The following is a 22,294-nucleotide window of genomic DNA, read 5'->3' as shown; positions in this document are numbered from 1 at the left end:
GAGGCGGTGGGATCGTCCGTCGCAGCTTCGTTGTATGCAGACGACTTCTGCCTCTTCTACAGCTCCGCTGGCATTGCAGTTGCTGAGCGCCAGCTGCAGGGCGCTCTCCGCAAGGCGCAGTCGTGGGCTGTAGCGCACGGCTTCCAGTTTTCGGCCGCTAAGACCTGCGTTATGCATTTCTGCCGGCGTCGCACGGTTCACCCTGAGCCACGCCTTTGGGACTGGTATTTGATGCCCGGTTGACTTGGCTGCCTCATATTAGGCAGCTTAAACAAACATGCTGGCGGCATTTAAATGCTCTCCGTTGCCTTAGCCACACCGGATGGGGTGCCGATCGGTCCACCCTTCTCCGGCTGTATCAAGCGCTGATCCAGTCCCGCCTTGATTATGGGTGTGTGGCTTATGGTTCGGCATCGCCATCAGCGTTGCAATTGCTGGATCCCATCCATCACTGCGGGATCCGACTCGCCACAGGAGCATTTCGGACAAGCCCTGTTGACAGCTTACTTGTGGAGGCTGGTGTTCCTCCATTGCGGATCCGGCGCGACCGACTTCTGGCCGCTTATGCTGCCCACGTTTGTAGCTTGCCAGGGCATCCCAACTACCGTCTCCTGTTCCCGCACTCGATCGTCCATCTTCCAGACAGGCGGCCCCGGTCAGGGTGTACGATCGCGGTTCGCATCCGGGCTCTACTGTGTGGGATTGAGTTTTTTCCTCTCCCGCCTGTTTTCCGGGCCAATCTCCGTCTTCCCCCTTGGTGTGTGCGCCGACCATGCATTCTGCTGGATTTGGCACAGGGTCCAAAAGACTCGGTCCCTCCTCCGGCCCTCCGCCGCTGCTTTGTTTCTCTCCTTGCCGAGTATCCCGGATCTGCCGTGGCCTATACCGACGGTTCGATGGTCTCTGGTCGCACTGGTTACGCTCTTACTCTAGAGGATCATTGTGAGCAGCGGTCGCTGGCACCCGGGAACAGTGTATACACTGCCGAGTTGGTTGCCATCTATCGCGCCCTAGAGTATATCCGCTCCCGCTCAGGTGAGTCCTTTGTCATCTGTAGTGACTCCCTGAGTGGTTTACGAGCTCTTGGCCAGTGCTTTCCTCGTTCCCGTCTGGTAATGGCCATCCACGAGTCGCTCCATGCTCTTGCCCGTTGCGGCCGCTCCGTGGTCTTTGTTTGGACCCCAGGTCATGTCGGCATCCCGGGCAATGAGCGGGTTGACACGCTGGCTAAACAGGCAGTGAGTTCACCGGCTCTGGAACTCGGCCTTATGGAGTGTGATCTCCTGTCGCTTTTGCGCCAGAAAGTGCTTGGTGCCTGGGGTGACGAGTGGCGCACCCCGCCCACGCCCAACAAACTTCGGGCGGTGAAGGAGACGACCGGTGTGTGGCGTTCCTCCATGCAGGCCTCTCGGAAGGACTCTGTCCTCCTCTGCCGGCTGCGCGTTGGCCACACGTGGCTGACGCACGGCCATTTGTTGCGCCGGGAGGACCCACCGCTATGTCGCTGCGGGGGAGCTCTGACGGTGGTCCACATTTTGGTGGACTGCCCGCTTTTAACAGGACTCAGGCAGACGTTTGCGCTGCCTGATACCCTCCCTGCCCTTTTATGTGATGATGTTGCTATGGCGGACCTCGTGTTGAGTTTTATTCGGGCAGGGGGTTTTTATCGTATGATTTGAGTGTTTGTCCTTTTATTTCCTGTATTGACTTGGGCCTTTGGCCTGTGGTTTTAAACTGTAGGTTTTAATGTCATTTGGTGGTTGGCTTTTCCTTATTTTCATGGTCGGCCAACCACCTTCACACTCGGTGTGATTTTAGTTCCGTTTGTCTGGTCTTTGTCTGTCTTTCTTGTATTGTGTCGTCCCTTGTCTCAGTTCTCCGTTTTTAACGAGTGACAGTTTTTATTTCGTGTGATTTTATCGTGGAACAAGGGACCGATGACCTTAGCAGTCTGGTCCCTTCAATCCCACACCCAACCAACCAACTAATCTACTCCTAGGTTTTATGGATATAGATCTACATGAGGTGTTCTAGTCTTTTTGTTACAGCTGTTCTTCTGCTGATAAGTACCATTTGAAATTTAGTTTTCTCATTTCACTTGTTCACGTTAGACATTCCCAAAGTAATACTTATCAACAAACCATAATATTATATGCTACTGAGGACTACAAAAGTTGAAGACTCATTTCAGTGTACAAGTAAACACTGGAACCCACATATTTTCAAACACTGTAGTACTTCTAATATTGTGCTGTAAGTGATTTATCAGCCAAATGTGGAAAGAAAAAATTTAAAAAATAAATTACTCGCATATGATCAATGAGGAAAGATGCAAATGAACAAAATCAGAAGTGAATGCAAAAATAATATTAGGAGAAAAGTGGAACTGAAGGGGAGGGGATAATACATGCATGTGTGTTGACACTTGACTCTGAGGTAGCTGGTTCAAATTCTGGTAGTGGAAAAATGCTTATCATCATTATTTAGCTAGCAAGGATAGGAGAGGTGGTGGAATAAAGTTCCTGATTATCAGACCTTCCACCAATATATGACGTAAATCCCAAATCTCTCCACAGTGTCCAACAAAGAGAGGGAAACAAATCAGGAAAGGAAAACAAATCAGAAGCAAAAGAGGTCTCAGAAAGGAATGAGTGGGAGATAAAATATAAAAAGGGAAAGATAATAAAACAATAAAATAAAATGAGGGAAACAAAAGTATTGAGATTGAGGGAGAGAAGGCTAATGTACAAAGTAAGCAAATAATTGAGGGTGGGAGGCTGTGAAAGAAAGGAAATAAGAATAATCTGTTGCTTTCAAGAACATATTAAATTGTAAGTGTATCAAAATTCCTGTGATAATTTGTACTTGCCATATGTTTGTTTTTGTTATTAATGAGTTACATTCAACAGCTTTTCTTTTGCCATTCTAACAGAGACCTCAACTACTACATTTTATAACCACTTAATTAATCTCATTGTTTGGAGGGTTTCCATCCTTGTAAGATGTACATCAGTACCATTTCATTTCCATGATATATCAGTGCTGCGTGTAAAAAGAAAAAAATTCCCATGCATAAAATTGACTATTTCCTTTTTTATTGTTTACAAATAAGCCCATTAGGACTACAGAAAGTAATTAGAGGTGGCCATTTGTCTTCCTTTGTGCCCATATTTCTTTCACTCTTTTCCTATGGCTTTCTTTTCTCTCTTCAGACCATGTTGTTGCTGTTTGGTTTTTTTCTCTTGGTTAACTTGCCATTTGTGAATTTTGGGCCAAATTTTGTTGTGTTGAATATCTTCTGTTGTAAGTTTACCAATTTCATATCATTTTTGTCCTTGCCAATCCATTTCATCGTGTCTGTTTTGACTTTACACTGAGCTATTTGTTTTTGTAAGTCTGTGTGGGTTCATTCTTTTAGAGTGTCCATAGAATTTTAAGCTAGGTTTTCAAATGGCACTATAGATATTTGTGTATTGTTTGATTTCCTGTTTGCCTGTTATTCGGTATTTTCGTCTAAAAGTTTTGGACCTAAAATTTTTCTTACCATTTTGCATTCCCTTTTCTCAGTGTTTCCAATGGCTATTTTCTTATTCAAAATCCTGATCTGAGCATTAGAGGCATTCTGGTTTAATTACTGTATTGTAATATCTTAGTTTTATGTTCTTGGTGATGCATTTGTTACAGAAATTTTGGGTAAGTTAATATGCCGTCTTCATCTTTTGGCATCTAATTTTGTTCCATTATTTTCTTGAACGGCTACAAAAAGATTTTTAAATTCTGGAACTTGTTTTTTAATCATGTCATATTTCATCTCCATGAATTTTAGTGCTTGTTTGTTGTATATTGTCTGCATCCGTAGCTGAGTGATCATCATGGCTTACTGCTATGTGGGGGACTCAGATTAGATTTCTGGTACTGCCAGGGATTTTTCATTTGTGAGAGAACTCTGCCTTTTGAGGCCAACTGAGGAGCTACTCAACAAATTAGCAAGGGTTCCTAGGTCAAAAACCCAACATCAGCCAGGAGAGTGGTGTGCTGACTACATGCCACTCCATACTGCATCTGATGACACCGTTGGCAGAAGATAACACAGCAGTCAATCAGATGCAGTTTGCCCATCTAGGGCCAGAATATGGAAATTTTACAAATCTTTGTTAGATATCAAGTATTCTGGCTTTTGAGGATGTCTGGAGACCGCCTGTCTCTTGCAGTTACTTTCAATTTTGGGCTGATGAAATGTCGTGGGTAATATTGCTAAATCATCTGCAAATTGTAGACAATCTATAGATAACTTGCTTCTGTATAAAGTAATTGGTTGGTCAGTTGTGAGGATTGATTCCTGTTGGCATCATTCTCATTTCACTTTCTCGAGGACACAATTGAAAAGTAACAGAGAGAGCTCATATCCATGTCTTATTCCCATTTTGAGTTTAAATTTAATCTTGGAATTATTGCCTGTCAGCATCTGTTTTATGTTTGCAAGTGTTTTCAGATCTAGACCTTGTCCTGTTAATACTTGGAAGAGTGATTTGCTGTCAACAGAGTCATAGGCTTTTTTTAAATCAACAATTATGGAGACTAAATTATTGCTACAAATACCCTGATGTCATAGAATTAGCTTTAGATTCAAGATTTGCTCTGGACACCAATAGCCTGGTTTGAATCTTGCCCAATACTCTCCAGTTGTAGGTTCAAGTTGTTTCTGTGCTTTATTGAGAAGAAACTGGGATAAAATGTTGTATGCAACTAATATAAGGGAAATTCCTCAGAATTTATTTACATCTGTTCTGTCTCCCTTTTTGTGTAACATGTGAATTAACACATTTTTTTTACAATCTTTTGGAATTTGTTCTGTTTGGTACCACTACTAATCATTTCCCTTCCTGTTCCACTCACAAATAGTAGAGTGAGAGAAAAACAACTGTCTGTATGCCTCCATATGAGCCTTAATAACTCATTATGTTCATGGTCCTTATGTGAAATTTACACTGGCAGCAGTAGGATCATTCTGCAGTCAGCTTCAAATGCCAGTCCTCAAAAATGTTCTCTTCTCAGAATTTTCTCAACAGAGTTCCTCGAAAAGAATGTAATCATTCCTTCAAGGATTCCCATTTACATTTGAGTTCATGAAGCATCTCCACAATACTTGAATGTTGACTAAACTTCCCGATAACAAATCTAGCCTTTGAATTGCTTTGATGTCTTCTTTTATTCCAACCTGATGGGGTTCCCAGATATACAAGCAGTACTCAACAATGGGTTACATTAGTGTTCTATATGCAATCTCCTTTACAGATGAACCACACTTTCTTAAAACTCACCCAGTAAACCAAAGTAATCTATTCACCTTCCCTACTACATTCCTTACATGCTTGTTCCATTTCACATCACTTGGCAGTGTTATGCCTAAATATTTAATTGACCTGACTGTGCCAAGTAGCAAACTACTAATGTGATATTTGAACATTATGGGATTGCTATTCTGCTTATCTGCATTAACTCACATTTGTCTTACATTTAGAGCTTGGTGCCATTTGTCATTCCAACTAGAATTTTTTTCTAAGTCATCTTATATCCTCCTACAGTCACTCAATGATGTGACACCTTCCTATATACCACAGCGTCATCGGCAAACAGCCACAGACTGCTGCTCACCCTGTCTGTCAGATTATGAATGTATATAGAGAAGAATAACGGTCATATCGCACTTCGCAGTGGTTTGCCAGTAAAGACAATATGTGGGATCCTATTCCCTAAGAAATCTTCAAGCCACTCTCTTATCAGGAACCTATTACGTATACTTGTACCTTCATTAGGTCTGCAGTGGTGCACCATGTCAAACATTTTTCTGAAATCTGGGAATATCGAATCTTTCTGTTGCTCTTCTCGAGGGCCTTCATTGTAATAAAATTGAGAATATGTGCAAGAATTCTGCAGTATACCAATGTTAAGCCTATTGGTCTATTATTTTGTGGGACAGTTCTTCTATACAGGAGTCATATATACTTTTTTTCCAGTCACTTTAGACTTTGCACTTGGTAAGTGGTTTGTGATAGATGCAAGCTAAGCAAGCAGCCAATGTCACTGAGTACTCTTTGTAAAACCAAATTGGGAATGTGTCCAGACCTGGTGACTTATTTGCTTTCAACTTTTTTAGGTGCATCTCTACACCAGGGATGCCTGTTATTATGTCTCCATACAGGAGACTATGTGATGATTAAATTCCAGTATGTTTGTACAATCGTCCTGTATGAACAATTTCTTGACCATGAAATTTAAAACTTTAGCTTTCCTTTTGCTGTCTTCTGCTGCTGTACCAGGTCAGTCAGTGGAAGAAGCCTTCAACCCGCGTAGCAATTTTATATAGGACCAAAACTTTCTCAGCTGCTTGGATAGATCTTTTGCTAAGGTATGATGGTGGTAGTTGTTGTAACCTTCACACAACATTCTTTTTAAAGGGACACGAATCTCTACTACCTTTTGCCTATCTTCACTTGCGAGTTCTTTTTTAAATCCAAAGTACAATAGTCCTTGCTTCTCCAGCATTTTCCAAATGTTATTATTAAACCACAGTGGATTTTTCCCATCCTTAATCCATGTACTCAGCTCATACCTCTCCAAGGCATGGTCTGCAATCTGTTAAAACTTTGTCCATAATTAGTCTTATTTGCATCATACTGGGACCAAATGATGCCCATTCATTGTGTGAGTGGAATGCTGGCAACAGATATATGCTCTTTCTAGAAAAGTATTCTCCTAGCCTACTTGATTGATTTAATAACTTTAGTAACCATCATCATCGTTGCTATGATGATGATGACATGATCACCAAACCCTTTCTCTATAGTGACACTGCTAAGAAGTTCAGGCTTGTTTGTAGCTCCAGGGTTTAAAATATGTCCATTGCATTGGGCTGTTGAACTAGCTGCTGAAAACAGTTTTTGGAAAATGTGTTTAAAAGTACTTCGCAAGACTGCCTCTCCATACCCCTGCAATGAATCTGTAGACATCCCAGTCTGTACTCAGTAGATTAGTCATCTCCAACTGATATTGCATGACCTGAATATTTCCTCACTACCAAGTGTAGACTTCCTTTGAATGACTCTAAAACTGTCTCAGCAGAATTGGGAGGCTTGTAAAAACATCTTACAATTATCTTTTTTCCACCTAGACCTCTTATGCATGTCAACATGACTTCACAGTCCCACTTAAAATCGACATCATTAGAGAAAATATTTCTTTGGACTTAGGTGAACACTTCCCTCCTGTGGTGTTTGATTTGTGTTTCCGATATATGTTCCAAGACTTGATAAGTATTTCAGAGCTTCCTGCTTCAGGTTTCACCCAGCTCTCCATCCCAAGAATAATTTGAATGCGACAAATTCTATGCAGAGCAGTAAATTCAGGAACTTTGTTGTGAGTACTTGAACAATTTATTGATAAAATTTTGATGGTCAAAATATCATTATTCTGAGTGTGGTCAGATTTCACCATCCGCATGTTTGACTGGTGAGTTTTAATCAGAGTAAATCAAACTATCACTGTGACTTGACAACCCCCATGTGCACTCCACAAGTCCTTTGCCACCTGGGTAGCTGCTTCCTTTGTGCAATGCATTTCTGACGCACAAATGCGAGTCCAATTCCCCACCTGTTAATGCACATCCAGATATCTGCAGTGAAGACTGTCAGAAACGATGAGGCCTTTTATTTAGATCCTCCACTCGGCACCACTTTAAAGGCCCCGTTCAAGCCTATGAACACTGTATCAAACTGCAAGCTCTGCTAAGCCTTCACCACTAACAGCTGCCTGTATGAATTGAGGATTGCCTTGGAAACCAAGCAACAGGCATCATGATGCCAACACTCTGTGTGTGCTCAATAGCCACAGGCAAGATCTCCACATTTCAGGTGAAGCCCTCTGGCAGACATACTGAGTGCACTTTGGCTTTCTTTCCAGACCTGAATGCTATTTTCCTAAGAGGCTCCATAATGCATCCAACATTGTAACTCACAGTAACTTGCAAACTCCCCCCCCCCCCCCCCAATTCCCCTCTCACCCCCATCTGTGTCTGTCTGCTCAGATCCTTCTGAACAAGTTGTCACCTGTCGTTTTGCATTATGAATAGGTGAGGCCATATGGCGGACTCCACATTGGCTTTCTGCCTTGAGTGACGTGAACGCATTACCAATCACAACTCACCCTGCAGTGAAGGCAGATGTTCCGTGTCAGGTCCACTGGAAGGTGCCTTGGCGGCAGAGCCTATGGGTGAAATAAAACACCTGAGGTGTTCCATGCAATGTGCCACATGGTCTGCCACTGATGCACTCTGAGGCAGCAGCCTGAAGATGGCTGACCATAGCCAAAAGCACCTTCATCTGTTCGTGAGCTGCGGACAGCTCCTCCTGTGTCCACACACAGTGTGAACACATCGTATTCCTCCTAGCACTACTAAGAAAGTACAGAGAAGAACTAATTGCATAACTTGCTGCTCAGCAGGTGTGTAGCAGGCAACAGTTGGAACCTGTCTGACTGAAAAAGTTTTGAAGATTTTACAGAAATTATATGTATTGTTTCTTTCAAAGTTTTTCTTGATTTCAAGTAGTTGATCCTTTATGAATTTCCTTGTGGTCTTTCTAATTAATTTGATTGTCTCTTTCCTCACAGTAAGGAATGTTTTGTAGTTGTTCTCTGTCTTACTGCTATTCCAGTCGTCATATGCAGCCTGTGGAGATTGAATTACATGCTCGCATTTCTTATTCCACCAGGGATACTTTTTCATTTTCTGCAGAGATATTAGTGTTTGTGTTGTTTCAATCAATTTGTTTTTGAGTTGTTGCCATTTTTTTGGCTGCATTTTCTTGAGATGGTTGGATCCAGATAGTGTCAAATTTGGGGAACTGTGTCTTCTTTATTGTGAACTTCTGAAGTTTTAAACACTATTTCTTCTATTGTTTCCCATGATATCTTTACTTTATTGTGATTGGTTTTGTTTTCAACTTTGCCATGTGCACATTGATTAGTGGACATGATTTATTTGCACACACAAAGGTGATTGTCATTAGTCTGTTGTTTACAAGCTTCAAATGTGTTATAGGGGTGAATATGCCTTTCTTGACAGCATGAGCTACTTCTAAAAGTGGTGCGTTTTTCAGTATTTGTTTGTTTTACCTTTGAAAAGCCAGTGGTTCCCAAAATCCATTGCATTATTGTTTGTCAACTAGTTTCTTGGAGTGCCAGTATTTGTATTTTTTGCTCATTTAGGGGTTTTTCTAGCTCATACAACTTCCCTGTACATAAGAGGGTATTTATATTTAGTGTGCCACTTTGGTGTTGCAGCAAGTTGTGTGGAGGTCTCCAACTCCCTCCTTTTTGCGTGTCATACCAGATGCCCTAGAATCCGACAGGGTGATCATACTGTTCTTGGTTGCAGTGGCTAGGTTAGCACCTACAGTAAAGGTTCATTTCCTGTCATGCATCATAGAACTTAATTGTTTCAAGTTTTAGACTGAAGTTCAGTCTTTTAGGAGTGGAGTCTTAGTTCCAAAAAAAGAATTCTCTCCACACTCTAGTGGTCAGATGCAGATCAGTTTGCTCCTTGCTACAGGTCAGATGTAAAGTGGATTTTGTGAAATATCTCTCCTGCCTACTCTGCCTTATTGATGTTCCTCATCTGCCATATTGATGGTGTCTGTCGCTGCCTCCATTGCTGTTGAATTTCCCACATCGTAGACCAATTCACTTCTCATCACCTCTTACAATGCAATGAGCTAAACTTCGCCGTCTTGTCATCTGGATTGCTGGGTTCTGAGCTACCCTAACATGACAAGGCGTAGTCCATAATCTTTTTTGTTATTCCAAAAAATTATTCATCTTGTAATTTAATTGAAAATTGTTAATGGTTGATACCTCTTCAAAGTTAGTGTGACCCAGTGAATTGCCTGGCTGTGGTATAGAGGTTCCTTTGTGCCTGCTTATCTTTCTGCTACTTTTGTAATTCTATACAGGAATATAATTGTTCACAAACCGATTATAATTATTTCAAAGGGTGTATAGGATATATTGATACTTATGAGAATATATTTCTTTTTTCTATATACACTGAAGCGCCAAAAAAACTGGTATACGCTTGTTAGGTTGATTACTGCTGTTCCAATGGCAGGTTATCAAAATTTAAGTGAGTTTGAATGTGGTATTATAGTTGGCACACGAGTGATTGGACACAGCATCTTTGAAGTAGCGATGAAGTGGGCATTTTCCCATGCGACCATTTCACAAGTGTCCTGTGAATGTCAGGATTAAGGTAAAACTTCAAATCTCCAACATTACTGTGGCCGGAAAAAGACCTTGCAAGAACAGCACCAACAATGATTGAAGAGAATCATTCAATGTGGCAGAAGTGCAATCCTTCCACAAATTGCTGCAGATTTCAATGCTGGGCCACCAACAAGTGTCAGTGTACGAACCATTCAATGAAACATCATCATTATGGGCTTTTGGAGGCAAAGGTTCTCTCGTGTACCCTTAATGACTGCATGACATAAAGGTTTATGCCTTGCCTGGGCCCGTCAACACTGACATTGCACTGTTGATGACTGGAAACATGTTACCTGGCCGTACGAGTCTCATTTCATTATTGTATCGAGCGGATGAGCATGTACGGGTATGGAGACCACCTCATGAATCCGTGGACCCTGTATGTCAGCAGGGAACTGTTCAAGCTGGTGGAAGCTCTGTAATGGTGTGGGGTGTGTGCAGTTGGACTGATATGAGATCTTTGATACATCTAGATACTACTCTGACAGGTGACAAGTACATAAGCATCCTGTGTGATCACCTGCATCCATTCATGTCCATTGTGCATTCTGCCTGACTTAGGCAATTCCATCAGGACAGTGTGGCACCCCACACAACCAGAATTGCTACAGAGTGGCTCCAGGAACTCTCTTCCGGGTTTAAACAGTTCCACTGCCTACCAGACTCCCCATACATGAACATTACTGAGCATACCTGGGATGCCTTGCAATGTGCTGTTCAGAAGAGATCTCCACCCCCTAGTACACTTAGGAATTTATGGACAGCCCTGCAGGATTTGTGGTGTCAGGATTTGTGGTGTCACTTGCCTCCAGTACTACTTCAGACATTAGTCGATTCCATGCCACGTCATGTTGTGGCACTTCTGCATGCTCATGGAGGGCCTACACAATATTAGGCAGGTATACCAGTTTCTTTGGCTCTTCAGTGTATATAAGAAGTGATTCAGTTTTATCTTTTATGAATGACTGTATGTTGATGACCTATGCTGATCTAAACCCTCTGTTCACTTTCCTGATGAGCACAGTTTTAAGATTGTGTAGGATTTATATTCTGTCTATACAGGGGGAGGGAGGGAGAGAGAGAGAGAGAGAGAGAGAGAGAGAGAGAGAGAGAGAGAGAGATTCTCCTTTGAACAGCAAGATAACATGTAGTGCTGGCATGAGTTCCTAGCATCAGTTTACTTTATATTTAAAATCATTAGTGAAATGTGTTTTAAATACTTAAATTTATGTACTGACCAGTTTGTTTTTATTGCTGATGTAAGAGTCTGTTATCCGGGTATTCTGTGTATTTTTGCAGTTTTCATGTATTTATTTGTTTAGCTGTATATCAGGCCTAGGAAGTCCACAAGGATTCTGCAGGAAACCAAAGTTAGGGATATTGGTCTGTAATTGTGTGGGTCCGTTCTTTAACCCTTCTTATATACAGGAGTCTACTGCACTTTTTTCCTGTCACTTGGAACTTTGTGTTGGGCCAGAGATTCACAATAAATCTAGACTAAATAAGGGGCCAATGCTGTAGAATTTTTGTAAAACCAAATTAGGATTCGATCCAGACCTAGTGATTTATTTGCTTTCAAATCTTTCAGTTGTTTCTCTATGCCAGGTATTTGTATTACTATATCATCCATATGGTCAAATGATGGTATGTTTGCATGATTCTCCTTCATGAATGATTTCTTGAACGTGAAATTTAAAACTTTGGTTTTCATTTTGCTATTTTCAACTGCCACTAGACTTATCGACAACGGACTAAATGGAAGCCTTAGACCTGTTTAGCAATTTCGCGTAGGACCAGAATTTCCTCAGGTTATCTACCAAATCTTTTGCTAAGTTGCAATGGTGGTAGTTGTATGCCTCACGTGTAGATCTTTTAACAGACATCCGAATATCTACTAACTTTCACTTGCCGTCATTTGTGCATTCTCTTTTGAACTGAGAGTGCAACAGCCTCTGCTTTCTCAGCATCTTCCAAATTTTGTTATTAAACCATAGTGGATGTAACATATTGTAACTTAACAAGCTGCTACAAAAGTAGTTTGGTAACTGTCATGATTTTCTGTTCAACTTATGACTTTATGATGGCAATTCTGCATATCCAAGGTAGATTTTAGAGTGGCATATGGTTGGTTGATCTGCAGTGTGTCCTATAGGTGCTGAGATCAGATGGTAAAGTGCATGTAGTCAACCACCATAAGGATTGGGTTTTGGCAGAGCAATCACAACAAATAAATTTGGTGCATTTCTGTAAAAACATTTGTTTGACGTAGTTCAGAGCATATTTATTTCATTATTATTATAATTATTTTAATTACAATTTCTTGTTGTGCATTATGTAGTAAAAGTAAGATGTAAAGCTATTTGAACACAGCAGTGCTTTCTTAGATATACTTTAATCGGAGGGGATAAGCCTTTGCCTTTCTCCGACCTTTACAGAAGGAGCTACAGTTTAGAGTGAACCCTGAACCATAGTGAAGCTTGGACCCTGAACCACAGTGAAGTTTGGCATTTTCCACATTAACAAATAATTGTTTAGAATACTATACAAATAGAGTTGGTGTCTGTAGATTCACACTAAGGAAGGAACATAAAATATTTCATTAATTATGTGCTCTTTTTCAGAATGTCTAAATTGAATAAGATTGCCACAGAAATTAATCTTGAATGTAATTCACTGGAGAGTCTGCCAGTCTCAATAGGAGACTTTCCATACTTGCAGTACCTTAATCTGCAGTTTAATAAACTAACAGATCTCCCAGAATCAATTTCAGAGCTTGTTATGCTTCGTGAACTTGTACTTGCTTGCAACAGGTTAGTACAGATCTCCTTCATTGTTGGTTATCTTTTCAGGGACTTTTTTAAAAATTCCAGTTCCTTTTACAATACTGAGATTTCTATTTGTTTGCATAGAATAAGATTTTATAACAGGTCAGTGTCTCCTTGAATACTTGATGTCGTATTAAAGTAATTATCATGGAGTACACTGTATTTAAGTACATTAAGTTAATATAAATACTGTGTCTTGTCTTGTCTTTCATTAATTTTTATTTTTCTGTGGTTTAAATTGGAGGTTCTTTGTTGTCTTTCATTTCCACAGTTTCTGAGGCAGCATTACAATTTTCATTTTTTTACTTTATGATTAAATGTTCATTATGTGCAACTTGCATTGTGTCAAGAAATTTTAAAGTAACTTTTTGACTTCAGGATTGTATGCTTTTGAATTTGTCGGAGACAATTAACAAATTGCCACAAAGTTGTGAAGTTGTGTCCCCCCCTCCACTCCTCTTCTGTGGAAACACATTTATGTTTAAGACATGATATACCATCTTTGTGCTATAAATATGTAAAGGAAGTTCTATCGGAATGTAAGTACATTAAGGGTAAAGGATGTCGACAGTCACACAAAAAAGGGAAAGAAAACTAGCTAGTTTCCAGAATAAATCCTTTTTGAGCCTCAGTACAACCCCTGCCCCACATATGGACACACAATGCCAGGATTGCACTTTGACTGGTGATGTGGGGTTTGTGTCTGGTGGGGAGGGGGGGAGGGGGAGTGGTTAAGGGAGAGAGGTGGGAGGCAGAAAAATGGATTGGCGGTAGGTAGTGAGCAGCTTGGAAGGTGACAGCAGATTGGTTATCTAGGAATGTGTAATGGAGGGGGTGGCAGGTTCACAGGTTAGCCATGTGATACACAAGCACAATAGGCAGTGAGGTGTGTCGCCCAAAGATGGTGATCTGAAAATGTGGATTGGGAGGGGAAGATATGACAGAGAAAAGGGAAACTGTTGGGCAGAGAGTGTATGGACAGTTAGTTAACTGAGACTGAGGCCAGAAGGGTTATGGGAATGAAGGATGTGACAACTCCCATCTGAATAGCTCAGAAAAGCTTGTGGTGGAGGGAAGGAACCAGACTGCCCAGGTTCTGAAGCAGACATTAAAATTCAGCATGTTGTGCTCAGCTGCATGTTGTGCCAATGGTTCATCAACTTTATTCTTGGCCACAGTTTTCCAGTGGCCATTCATTCTGGTGGGCAGCTGGTAGGTTGTCATATTAGTGTAAAGAGCTATGCAGTGACTGCAGCAAACATGGCTATTTTCAAAGGTGGCCCTTCCTCTGATGAGATAAGATTAATGATTGGGATGCAGTTGGGAGGAGCGTGGCTCAAAACCATACCTGACCTCCTTGACTGAAATATTTTGTGGATTTCGTGCATCACTTGTGGCGATGGCACAATGTTACCTTAAACAAAGTCACAAACAATTTCCTCCTCCATACTTGTCCATCCTGATTGAATACTTAGTATGTAAGGACCTGGTCATCAGTGACCTTTCCCTATGTAAGAAGGCTTGCCATGTGTTAACTCTGCAATTTGTGACCATGAAAGATTTAACACTTTTGTAATGATCACTTCTAACAAAAATAATAAATTAAAACAGTGCAATTTGGGAAGAAAAGCATTTATAGCACTAAAGTATTGTTTAAATGCAAAACTTGGTGACTGTTAGTTGAGATGTAATGGTTACCTAAGGTTTTCAGACTTCTATTAGTTGATGACTAGAGTGTTAGGAGGCAAAGAAAAAATATATATAAAGCATAAATAACCAGAAATATTACTGTATCCAGACCCTGAACCAGCATAAACACCAAATATCATGACATAGGTAGATGTGGAGCAAAACTTATTTTGTTTATATTTGCAACCATGGAAACATATTTTACAATTATATAATGCTGCAGAATGCCAATAAGCATTTTTAGGTTAACATTCCAGATTCTAAAATTATAATAGACCCCATTAAAAAGATGTACTTTCAATTAACTTTTCAAAATTTTACAAGTTCAGGTTTTCTTTCTGTATTTGTGTTTTGAAGCTTCTCGTTATTTAATTTGTGTCAGGATACAAATCTGTCTGTGAATCGTGTGAACTTTAATTCTGGGTGATACCATATTTTAACTGTTTGTGTATTGTATTCTCTGAGGCGGGATGTGGGGACCAGCCGTGCTATTGCCTCAACAAGTGTAGGAAACTGCCCAAAATCCACTCTTCAACTGGTCAGTGTACCAGCCAACAGTTGTTAATCTTCTGCATGGATTCAATCCGGATATGGCTCACCTCCATGTCTCACAAGCTAGGGCACTGCACACTACACTGTAAGAACAGGTCGTGTTCTGGATGCGCAAATCATATTTTATGTGAAACATACTTGGATTGTTCATCTCAAACATTACTGAAAAGTAAATGTCATAAGTCATTTGAAGATACCTCTGCGTAATATCAGATTAGCATCTGTACACAGTATTCTTACTCCTGATTTTTGTGAACTGTAACTGCTTAAATTGCTTTATTTTTGTTTTCAGTTATGGTTTTTAGCTGAAGTTTAAAATGCTGACATAATGCATTTAGTTATTCCTGTCTTAAATTGCATATGCACCATCTTGTAAGATTATTGGTAGAAAGAGCGTTGATTTTTATCTGTGTTCTTAATAATTGTTGATATCAAAAATCTAGTTGGAGAAACATAATTATTCACATTACAGATTTCTTTAAGAGTAATTATTATGTATTTGTGCTATGAAAGAATTCTTGACATTACAGGTTTCAATATATACCACCTATTATTGCAACCTTACAAAGTTTGGAAATTTTGGATTTGAAAGGGAACACCTTGGCAGAAATTGATATGGAAGTCCTCTCTCAGCTAAGAAGACTTGCAGTACTCGATTTATCAAACAATAACATATCATCTGTTCCACCACAACTTGGGAACTTGAGGCAGTTAAGGCGAGTTCCATATTGTAACTTTGTTTAAATTGGTATTTGCCAAAAAATCTAGAATGAGATATTTGCAATAGCTATGGCAAATGATAAGAAATATGGGGGAACTCTGAATGCCCCATGTTAGATTGCAGTGCAGTCTTGCAAGAAACATTGAACAGCTTGCTTGCAGCTTGGTTTCATATTAATCTATATTAGGAAGTTTGGAAATTTGGAGTTTTGTGCAATACATCATGAAGAGCAATATCATAATGTTACTGAATTTGGTACAAGAGAATACAGCTACAAAAATAAAAAAGAAATAAAACTGATTTAGCAGCTTAGTATTGTGCAAGCCACATTGTTCTCAATGAAATTCTTTTACAATTAAACTTAACTGAAAGAGAGGCAAAAACAAATAATCTCCATAATCTACCATAAGGACAATGCAAATCTCACATCTGTTTTTTAGCTTTTTCTGAGACTGTTTGCTGTTTTAGTTCAAAGTGGCTCCATGCATTTTAAGATATAATTGATAAATCTGCAGTGTAATTTCCATTTAAAAGATATGTTGTAGTAGTAGTAGCAGCAGCAGCAGCTTTATCCATATGTAGGTCATTTTTTACAAGGATATAGGACATGTCAAAGTATTTACAAGTTTAGACCAATTTGAAATAAGCTAATTCGTATACACATACATTTACGGACTTCTAGTTGGACACAATCATTAGATTTACTCCTGGTATACAATACTTTTTTTTTGCAAATAACTTATTAAATAATGCAATGCCACACTGTTCACTCATATCTCACCATGAGTCACTGCACACACTATACACACATCGTTTCATAACACTTCACTCACTACACACACACACACACACACACACACACACACACACACACACACACACACACTGGTGATCTCTGGGCCATTTTCTGTACCACAATTCGCAACTTCCCATTTGATATCTTGAAAAACTGAGTTGGCATCCCTCTACAGTGAGTGAGATGCTGAGCTCAGAACGAGGAAGAGATGTTAGTATTGTGCTATGCATAGCTTGCAGTTAAGTACATCTAGAAAAGGAAAAAAGAAGGAAAAAAATAATAATATGAAGGTATTATGTGGGATGTTGGATGTTGGATGCTTTATAATCATTATCATCATTATTTATTTGTATAACTTTTTTTTTACCAAACCCCAAATCTGTTTTATCTAATTAATCCTTCTATGCATAAAGTGTGTTGCATAACAGGTACTTTCTAGGTGCCTTTTTAAGTAAGTGTATTTTTGTAATTTCTTTAATCTTTCTTGGTAATTTATTGTAAAGTTTTATTGCTTGATAGAAAATGCTGTTTTGAGTTTCATGTTTATTTTTTCTTGGTAAGTGTAAGTTGAGTCTAGCTCTTGTTCCATGGTCATGACAGAGCTGTTTGTGCAGTAATTAACAATGTTATTTTTGATGTGTACAACTGAATGGTGAATGTATTCACATGGAGCAGTTAAAAAGCCCAGTCTTCTGAACAGATCTTTACAATGAGTTTGACTACTATTTTTGGTTATTATTCTTATTGTTCTTTTCTGGAGTTTGAAAATTGTGTTCATATTTTGTGGATTTGTTACCCAAAAAAGAATGTCATAGCTAAGAACTAAGTGTACATATGAATAGTATGTAACTGAAAGACGCTGCATGTTACACACTGATAGGGTTCTAAGGTCATATCAAGCTGATGACATTCTGTTTGCAAGTACACTTGTATGTTCACACCACTTCAAATGAGAATCAATATTCATTCCTAGAAATTTTGCCTGTTTTACACAGTCTATAGAGGTGCCATCTACATTTAATTTTGTCATTTTTCCTCTTCAAACTGAAATTCATGGCATTAGTTTTCTTTATGTCCAATGTCACTTTATTGCTTATTGACCAATCATAAACTTCCTTGAGAGTTTCATTTGCTTTCATTTGCTGTCATCAGCAAAGAGAATTTTTTCACCACGAGTAACACTACTGGGAATGTCATTGATGTATATCAGGAATAGTATTGGTTCTAATATGCTATCTTGCGGAACCCCTATATTAATGTATTTTGGTTCTGATAAGTGTTCTACTAAATGTTTGGATCTATTTGAAGTATGTGTTGTTTTTACTCTTTGTACCCTATATGCTAGGTATGATTGATACCAGTCATTAGCTACCCCTCTTATTCCTAATACTTGTAATTTATTTAATCGAATCTTGTAGTCGACTGTATCAAAGGCCTTAGAAAGATCAAAAAATATGCCTGTGACACACTCATCTTTAGAGCATCAAGTACAACTTGTGTGAATTCTGCTATGCCTGACTCTGTATTTTTGACACTTCGGAAACTAAATTGTGATTCGCTTAAAAGATTGTATTTATCCAGGTAATTCATTAATCTGTCTTTCATAATTGCTGCTATTATTTTTGAGAATAGTGACAGCAGGGAGACGGGCCAGTAATTTTCTATGCCTTCTGTGTTACCTTTCTTGAGCAAAGGTACAACTCTTGCCTGTTTTAACTACTCTGGAATGTCCCCGATGTGAAGGATTAATTTATTATATTTGTTAAAGGGCCTTGTATAATCTGTATGCATTGTTTCAGTGCGCACATTGGTACTTCATCTAAGCCTACTGACTTCTTATTTTTTAGTTTTTGAACAGTTTTATTGACTTCATTCTCAGTGGTTGGAAGTAACATCATTGTATTTAATGCAACATTATTTACAGGTGTTAGATTTGTTTGGAGATTTTTTTTTTAAGTTCTCTGCAATACTTGAAAAAATGCTCATTTACATAGTTTGCTAAGTTTTATAGATCATTTATTACCTTATCCCACTCCCTTAGCAGCATGTTATTCTGCATTTGTTTGCATCTCCCTGTTTCCTTTTTTATGACATTCCTGATTGCTTTGCTTTTATTCTCTGCATGATATATTATTTTGTCATCAAATGACTTTTTTGCAGCAATCAGCACCTTCCTATAGATCTTTTGCATCTGTGATAGATATTTTAGAATTTGGATCATTGTTGCTCTTTTTCATGGAACTGAGGTATTTAAGTGTTTGGGAGGACTTCTTAATACCTGCTGTCACCCATCTGTTTTTATGAGATATTGATACAGACATGCATACTTTTGGAAATGCATTTTCAAAGTTCAATTTAAATAATGTGGAGAATTTAGAGAGTTTCCTAGTCACATTGGTTTCTTTACACACTTCATCCCAGCTTTTGTTTGCTATTTCTTTTGAAAAATCTCTGATAGATGTCGTTTATAGGCTTGGAGTTTAGGGAATGATTCAATGCCTGATGTTACTGTTGTTATTTGACATAGATGGTCTGATAGTCCTAGATCATCTACAGCTACATCACATTTTTCCCTGTTCATGTTTGTGGCCACATGGTCAACTGCTGATGCAGTCATTGTTGTAACCCTTGTTGCACTATTGACCAATAGGGACGTGTCAAAACTTTGAAAGGATGTTTATGAAGGTGCTGCTGGATTCATTTATGATACTAGTGTTGATGTTAATGTCTCCACACAGAATTATGTTGACCTTTATACTTGAGACTTTATCTAGAACTTCTGTTAATTCATTGAAAAAAAAGTCCACATTACCACTGGGAGATCTATACACACACAAAATCATTAATTTCTTGGTGATATCAAGCCCTGTTAATTGAATAGCTGATATTTCAAAGTGTTTGTCTTCACTTACTGTACTGAGGTCATGTCTTGTTTGAACTGTTCCTTTTCTGATGTAAATGCATGATCCTCCACCCGTTGAAGCAGTTCTGCAGTGAGAGTTTGCCCTTTCATACAGTGATAATACTACATGTTGGATTTCTGTGTCTCTGCATCAGTGCTCAGTAACACAAACTACTGTGCAGTTCAAAGATGGGAGCTCAACTTCTAATAGTTGTATTTTATTTTTTATTGATTGATTGTTTTGATGGAGGATTGTTAATTCTGTGAAATGCCTCAGGTTAATCTTTCGAATGGTTTGTTTCTCTTTGTGACATCTGGTATGTGTGGTATTTGAAGTTTTAAAATCTGCCTTGTGAGTGATTGTTTCAGTATTTTTGAAACTGCTGGAGATACTCTTTAGGCAGGGGAACCCGCTGTCTGGGTTTACCCTAAAAAGACCTACTTTTCCTAGCAATGACAACAGGTATTTGACCATGTGTGGCCCGAGATCCATCCCCCTATACTTTCATGAATCAGCTGTACCAATGTTCCCTTCTCAATCCCGTTTAGGTGTTGGCAATGCTAGTGAAACCCCATCTGTTGATAGTGTCGACAGGCATCAGAGAAACCTGAACTGGCCGTCCTCAGAGCCATCCCTAACCCCACACTGATTCACCTCTCAGCTCCATCATGATGCCGGAACAGCCCAACAAAGTGCACATAGGTGCCATGAGTCAGGGAAGCTATCTTGTCCAGGGCACCACCTATGTCATATGCCCAATCCACTATCACTACATGGTCCTCTTTCTGTACAGTCCTTGCAAAAAGATCCTAGGTCCTCAGATGTTAAGTCCCATAGTGCTCAGAGCTATTTGAACCATTTTGTCCCAAATTTAGGACTGAAATCGTGTAAAACATTGGTGTTATTTAGTGGTAGAGTATGAAATGGAAAAAAGATACAGTATATAAACTTTTGGCTACAGTGTGATACTGTTACCACCACCCCTCCCCCTCCTCCTCCCCCTTCCCCCTCCCCCTTCACCGTCCCCCTCCCCTCCCCTTCCCCTCCCCTCCCCCTCCCCTGCTTCCTCAAAATATTGGTTGTGGCGACAGATTGATGTGTAGCTAGTCAGATGTCTACTAGGTTAGTTCCAAAACATAATTGTTGCTGTGTTCCCCAGGATGGAAATCATGAACTGTGCCTGGGGTAAACAAACAACTAACTAGTCCTGATAGTGAACAATATTACATGTAAAAGTTTCCTTTCTGTTGCACTGCTATTTATGAATGACTTCTTTTCCAAAGAAGGTTGATGGGCCACAGTTGTTCTTTAGTGCTTTGTTAACTTTGCACAAAATGTTTCTAATGTGTTATGTAATTTGTATACTTTTGCTATGGTTTTTCTGTCCTACAGGACTGTGAAGTTGGAAGGAAATTGCTTTCGTCATCCCCGTCAGTGCGTATTATTGCAGGGCACTGAATCACTGCTATCTTACCTTCGAGATCGCATTCCACAAGAGTAATGCTCAAGCACTACTACAGTCTTTCTTTTTATCAAACTATTTATTCTATAAAGCACTATATGTTACAAATTACTGTCAGTATTATAAATGGATTTGCAGAAATGTGTGTCACATATAATGTTAAGGTTATTTCTGTTGTCCAAGTGAAATGTAAAAAATTCAGTATCTGAAGAGCTAACTTGATTTAAAAAGTGAAGCACAAGATTATTTTTTGATATGAGTTAAAATGATACAGTCATGTAAAAGCAAGCTATGTTAATTATATTCTTTCACAGTGGATTACATGTCTTACGTTCTGCTACCTCCTCCTTTGGCCTCACCCCCTCCTGTTGCAGTCTGAGACACTTTAAAATATTATCATTATTTTATTTACACGCCAAATTCCATATTACCAAATTGAGGAGCAAATCTCCAAGGTCATAGAACGTGTTAGTACATGAAATTACAACATAAGAGTAATAACAAATAAAAATAAAATGTTTATGAACCCGAAAAAAGTCAGTCCGTAAGTTTAAGTAAACGCTATCAACAATACACCAAGAATCAGCTTTAGGTTTTTCAAGGAACTCCTCGACAGAATAGAAGGAATGACCCATGAGGAAACTCTTCAGCTTTGATTTTAAAGCACGTGGATTACTGCTAAAAAAAAATTACAAGATCTGCAGGAATCAGACACTTCCCTTGACCTATACAGGTCAACGGCGACTGACAATACCGAAACACCAACGCCTACAACAAAAACTACAGAAATTGGCATCAGACATTTTCCTTAACCACAGGTGATGGTACCCAAACACCTATAGCTACATACAAACACCTATATAAAAATATGAAAATAGAAATCGGTCATTTCCCTTGACGTATATAGGCCAATTATAACAACTGATATGAAAAAATCAACACCTACTACTACGAAAAACAAAACCAAAACCACAAAACCTCAAAAATTAAAAACTCGCAAACATCCCTACGTAAATTAAAACACATTCT

The 22,294-nt window shown here is 39.2% G+C and overlaps 1 protein-coding gene across 2 annotated transcripts in view; it reads left to right on the top strand.

Annotated features, from left to right (window-relative positions):
* Positions 1 to 21,583, top strand: part of LOC126299467 (leucine-rich repeat-containing protein 40-like) — a 222,958-nt gene extending 201,375 nt beyond the window's left edge. For both annotated transcript variants that reach the window (XM_049991387.1, XM_049991388.1), the window contains 3 exons: positions 12,939 to 13,127; positions 15,914 to 16,099; positions 21,196 to 21,583. In XM_049991387.1, the coding sequence (XP_049847344.1) occupies positions 12,939 to 13,127; positions 15,914 to 16,099; positions 21,196 to 21,304 (484 nt within the window). In that variant the 3' untranslated portion in view covers positions 21,305 to 21,583. The remainder of the gene's footprint in view (positions 1 to 12,938; positions 13,128 to 15,913; positions 16,100 to 21,195) is intronic.
* Positions 21,584 to 22,294: the final 711 nt, after the last annotated feature.

Source organism: Schistocerca gregaria, chromosome X (genome assembly GCF_023897955.1).
Source record: "Schistocerca gregaria isolate iqSchGreg1 chromosome X, iqSchGreg1.2, whole genome shotgun sequence".
Lineage (NCBI taxonomy): Eukaryota > Metazoa > Arthropoda > Insecta > Orthoptera > Acrididae > Schistocerca > Schistocerca gregaria.
The sequence above is the reverse complement of the archived record's forward strand: the minus strand, read 5'-3'. Positions and strand labels throughout refer to the sequence as shown.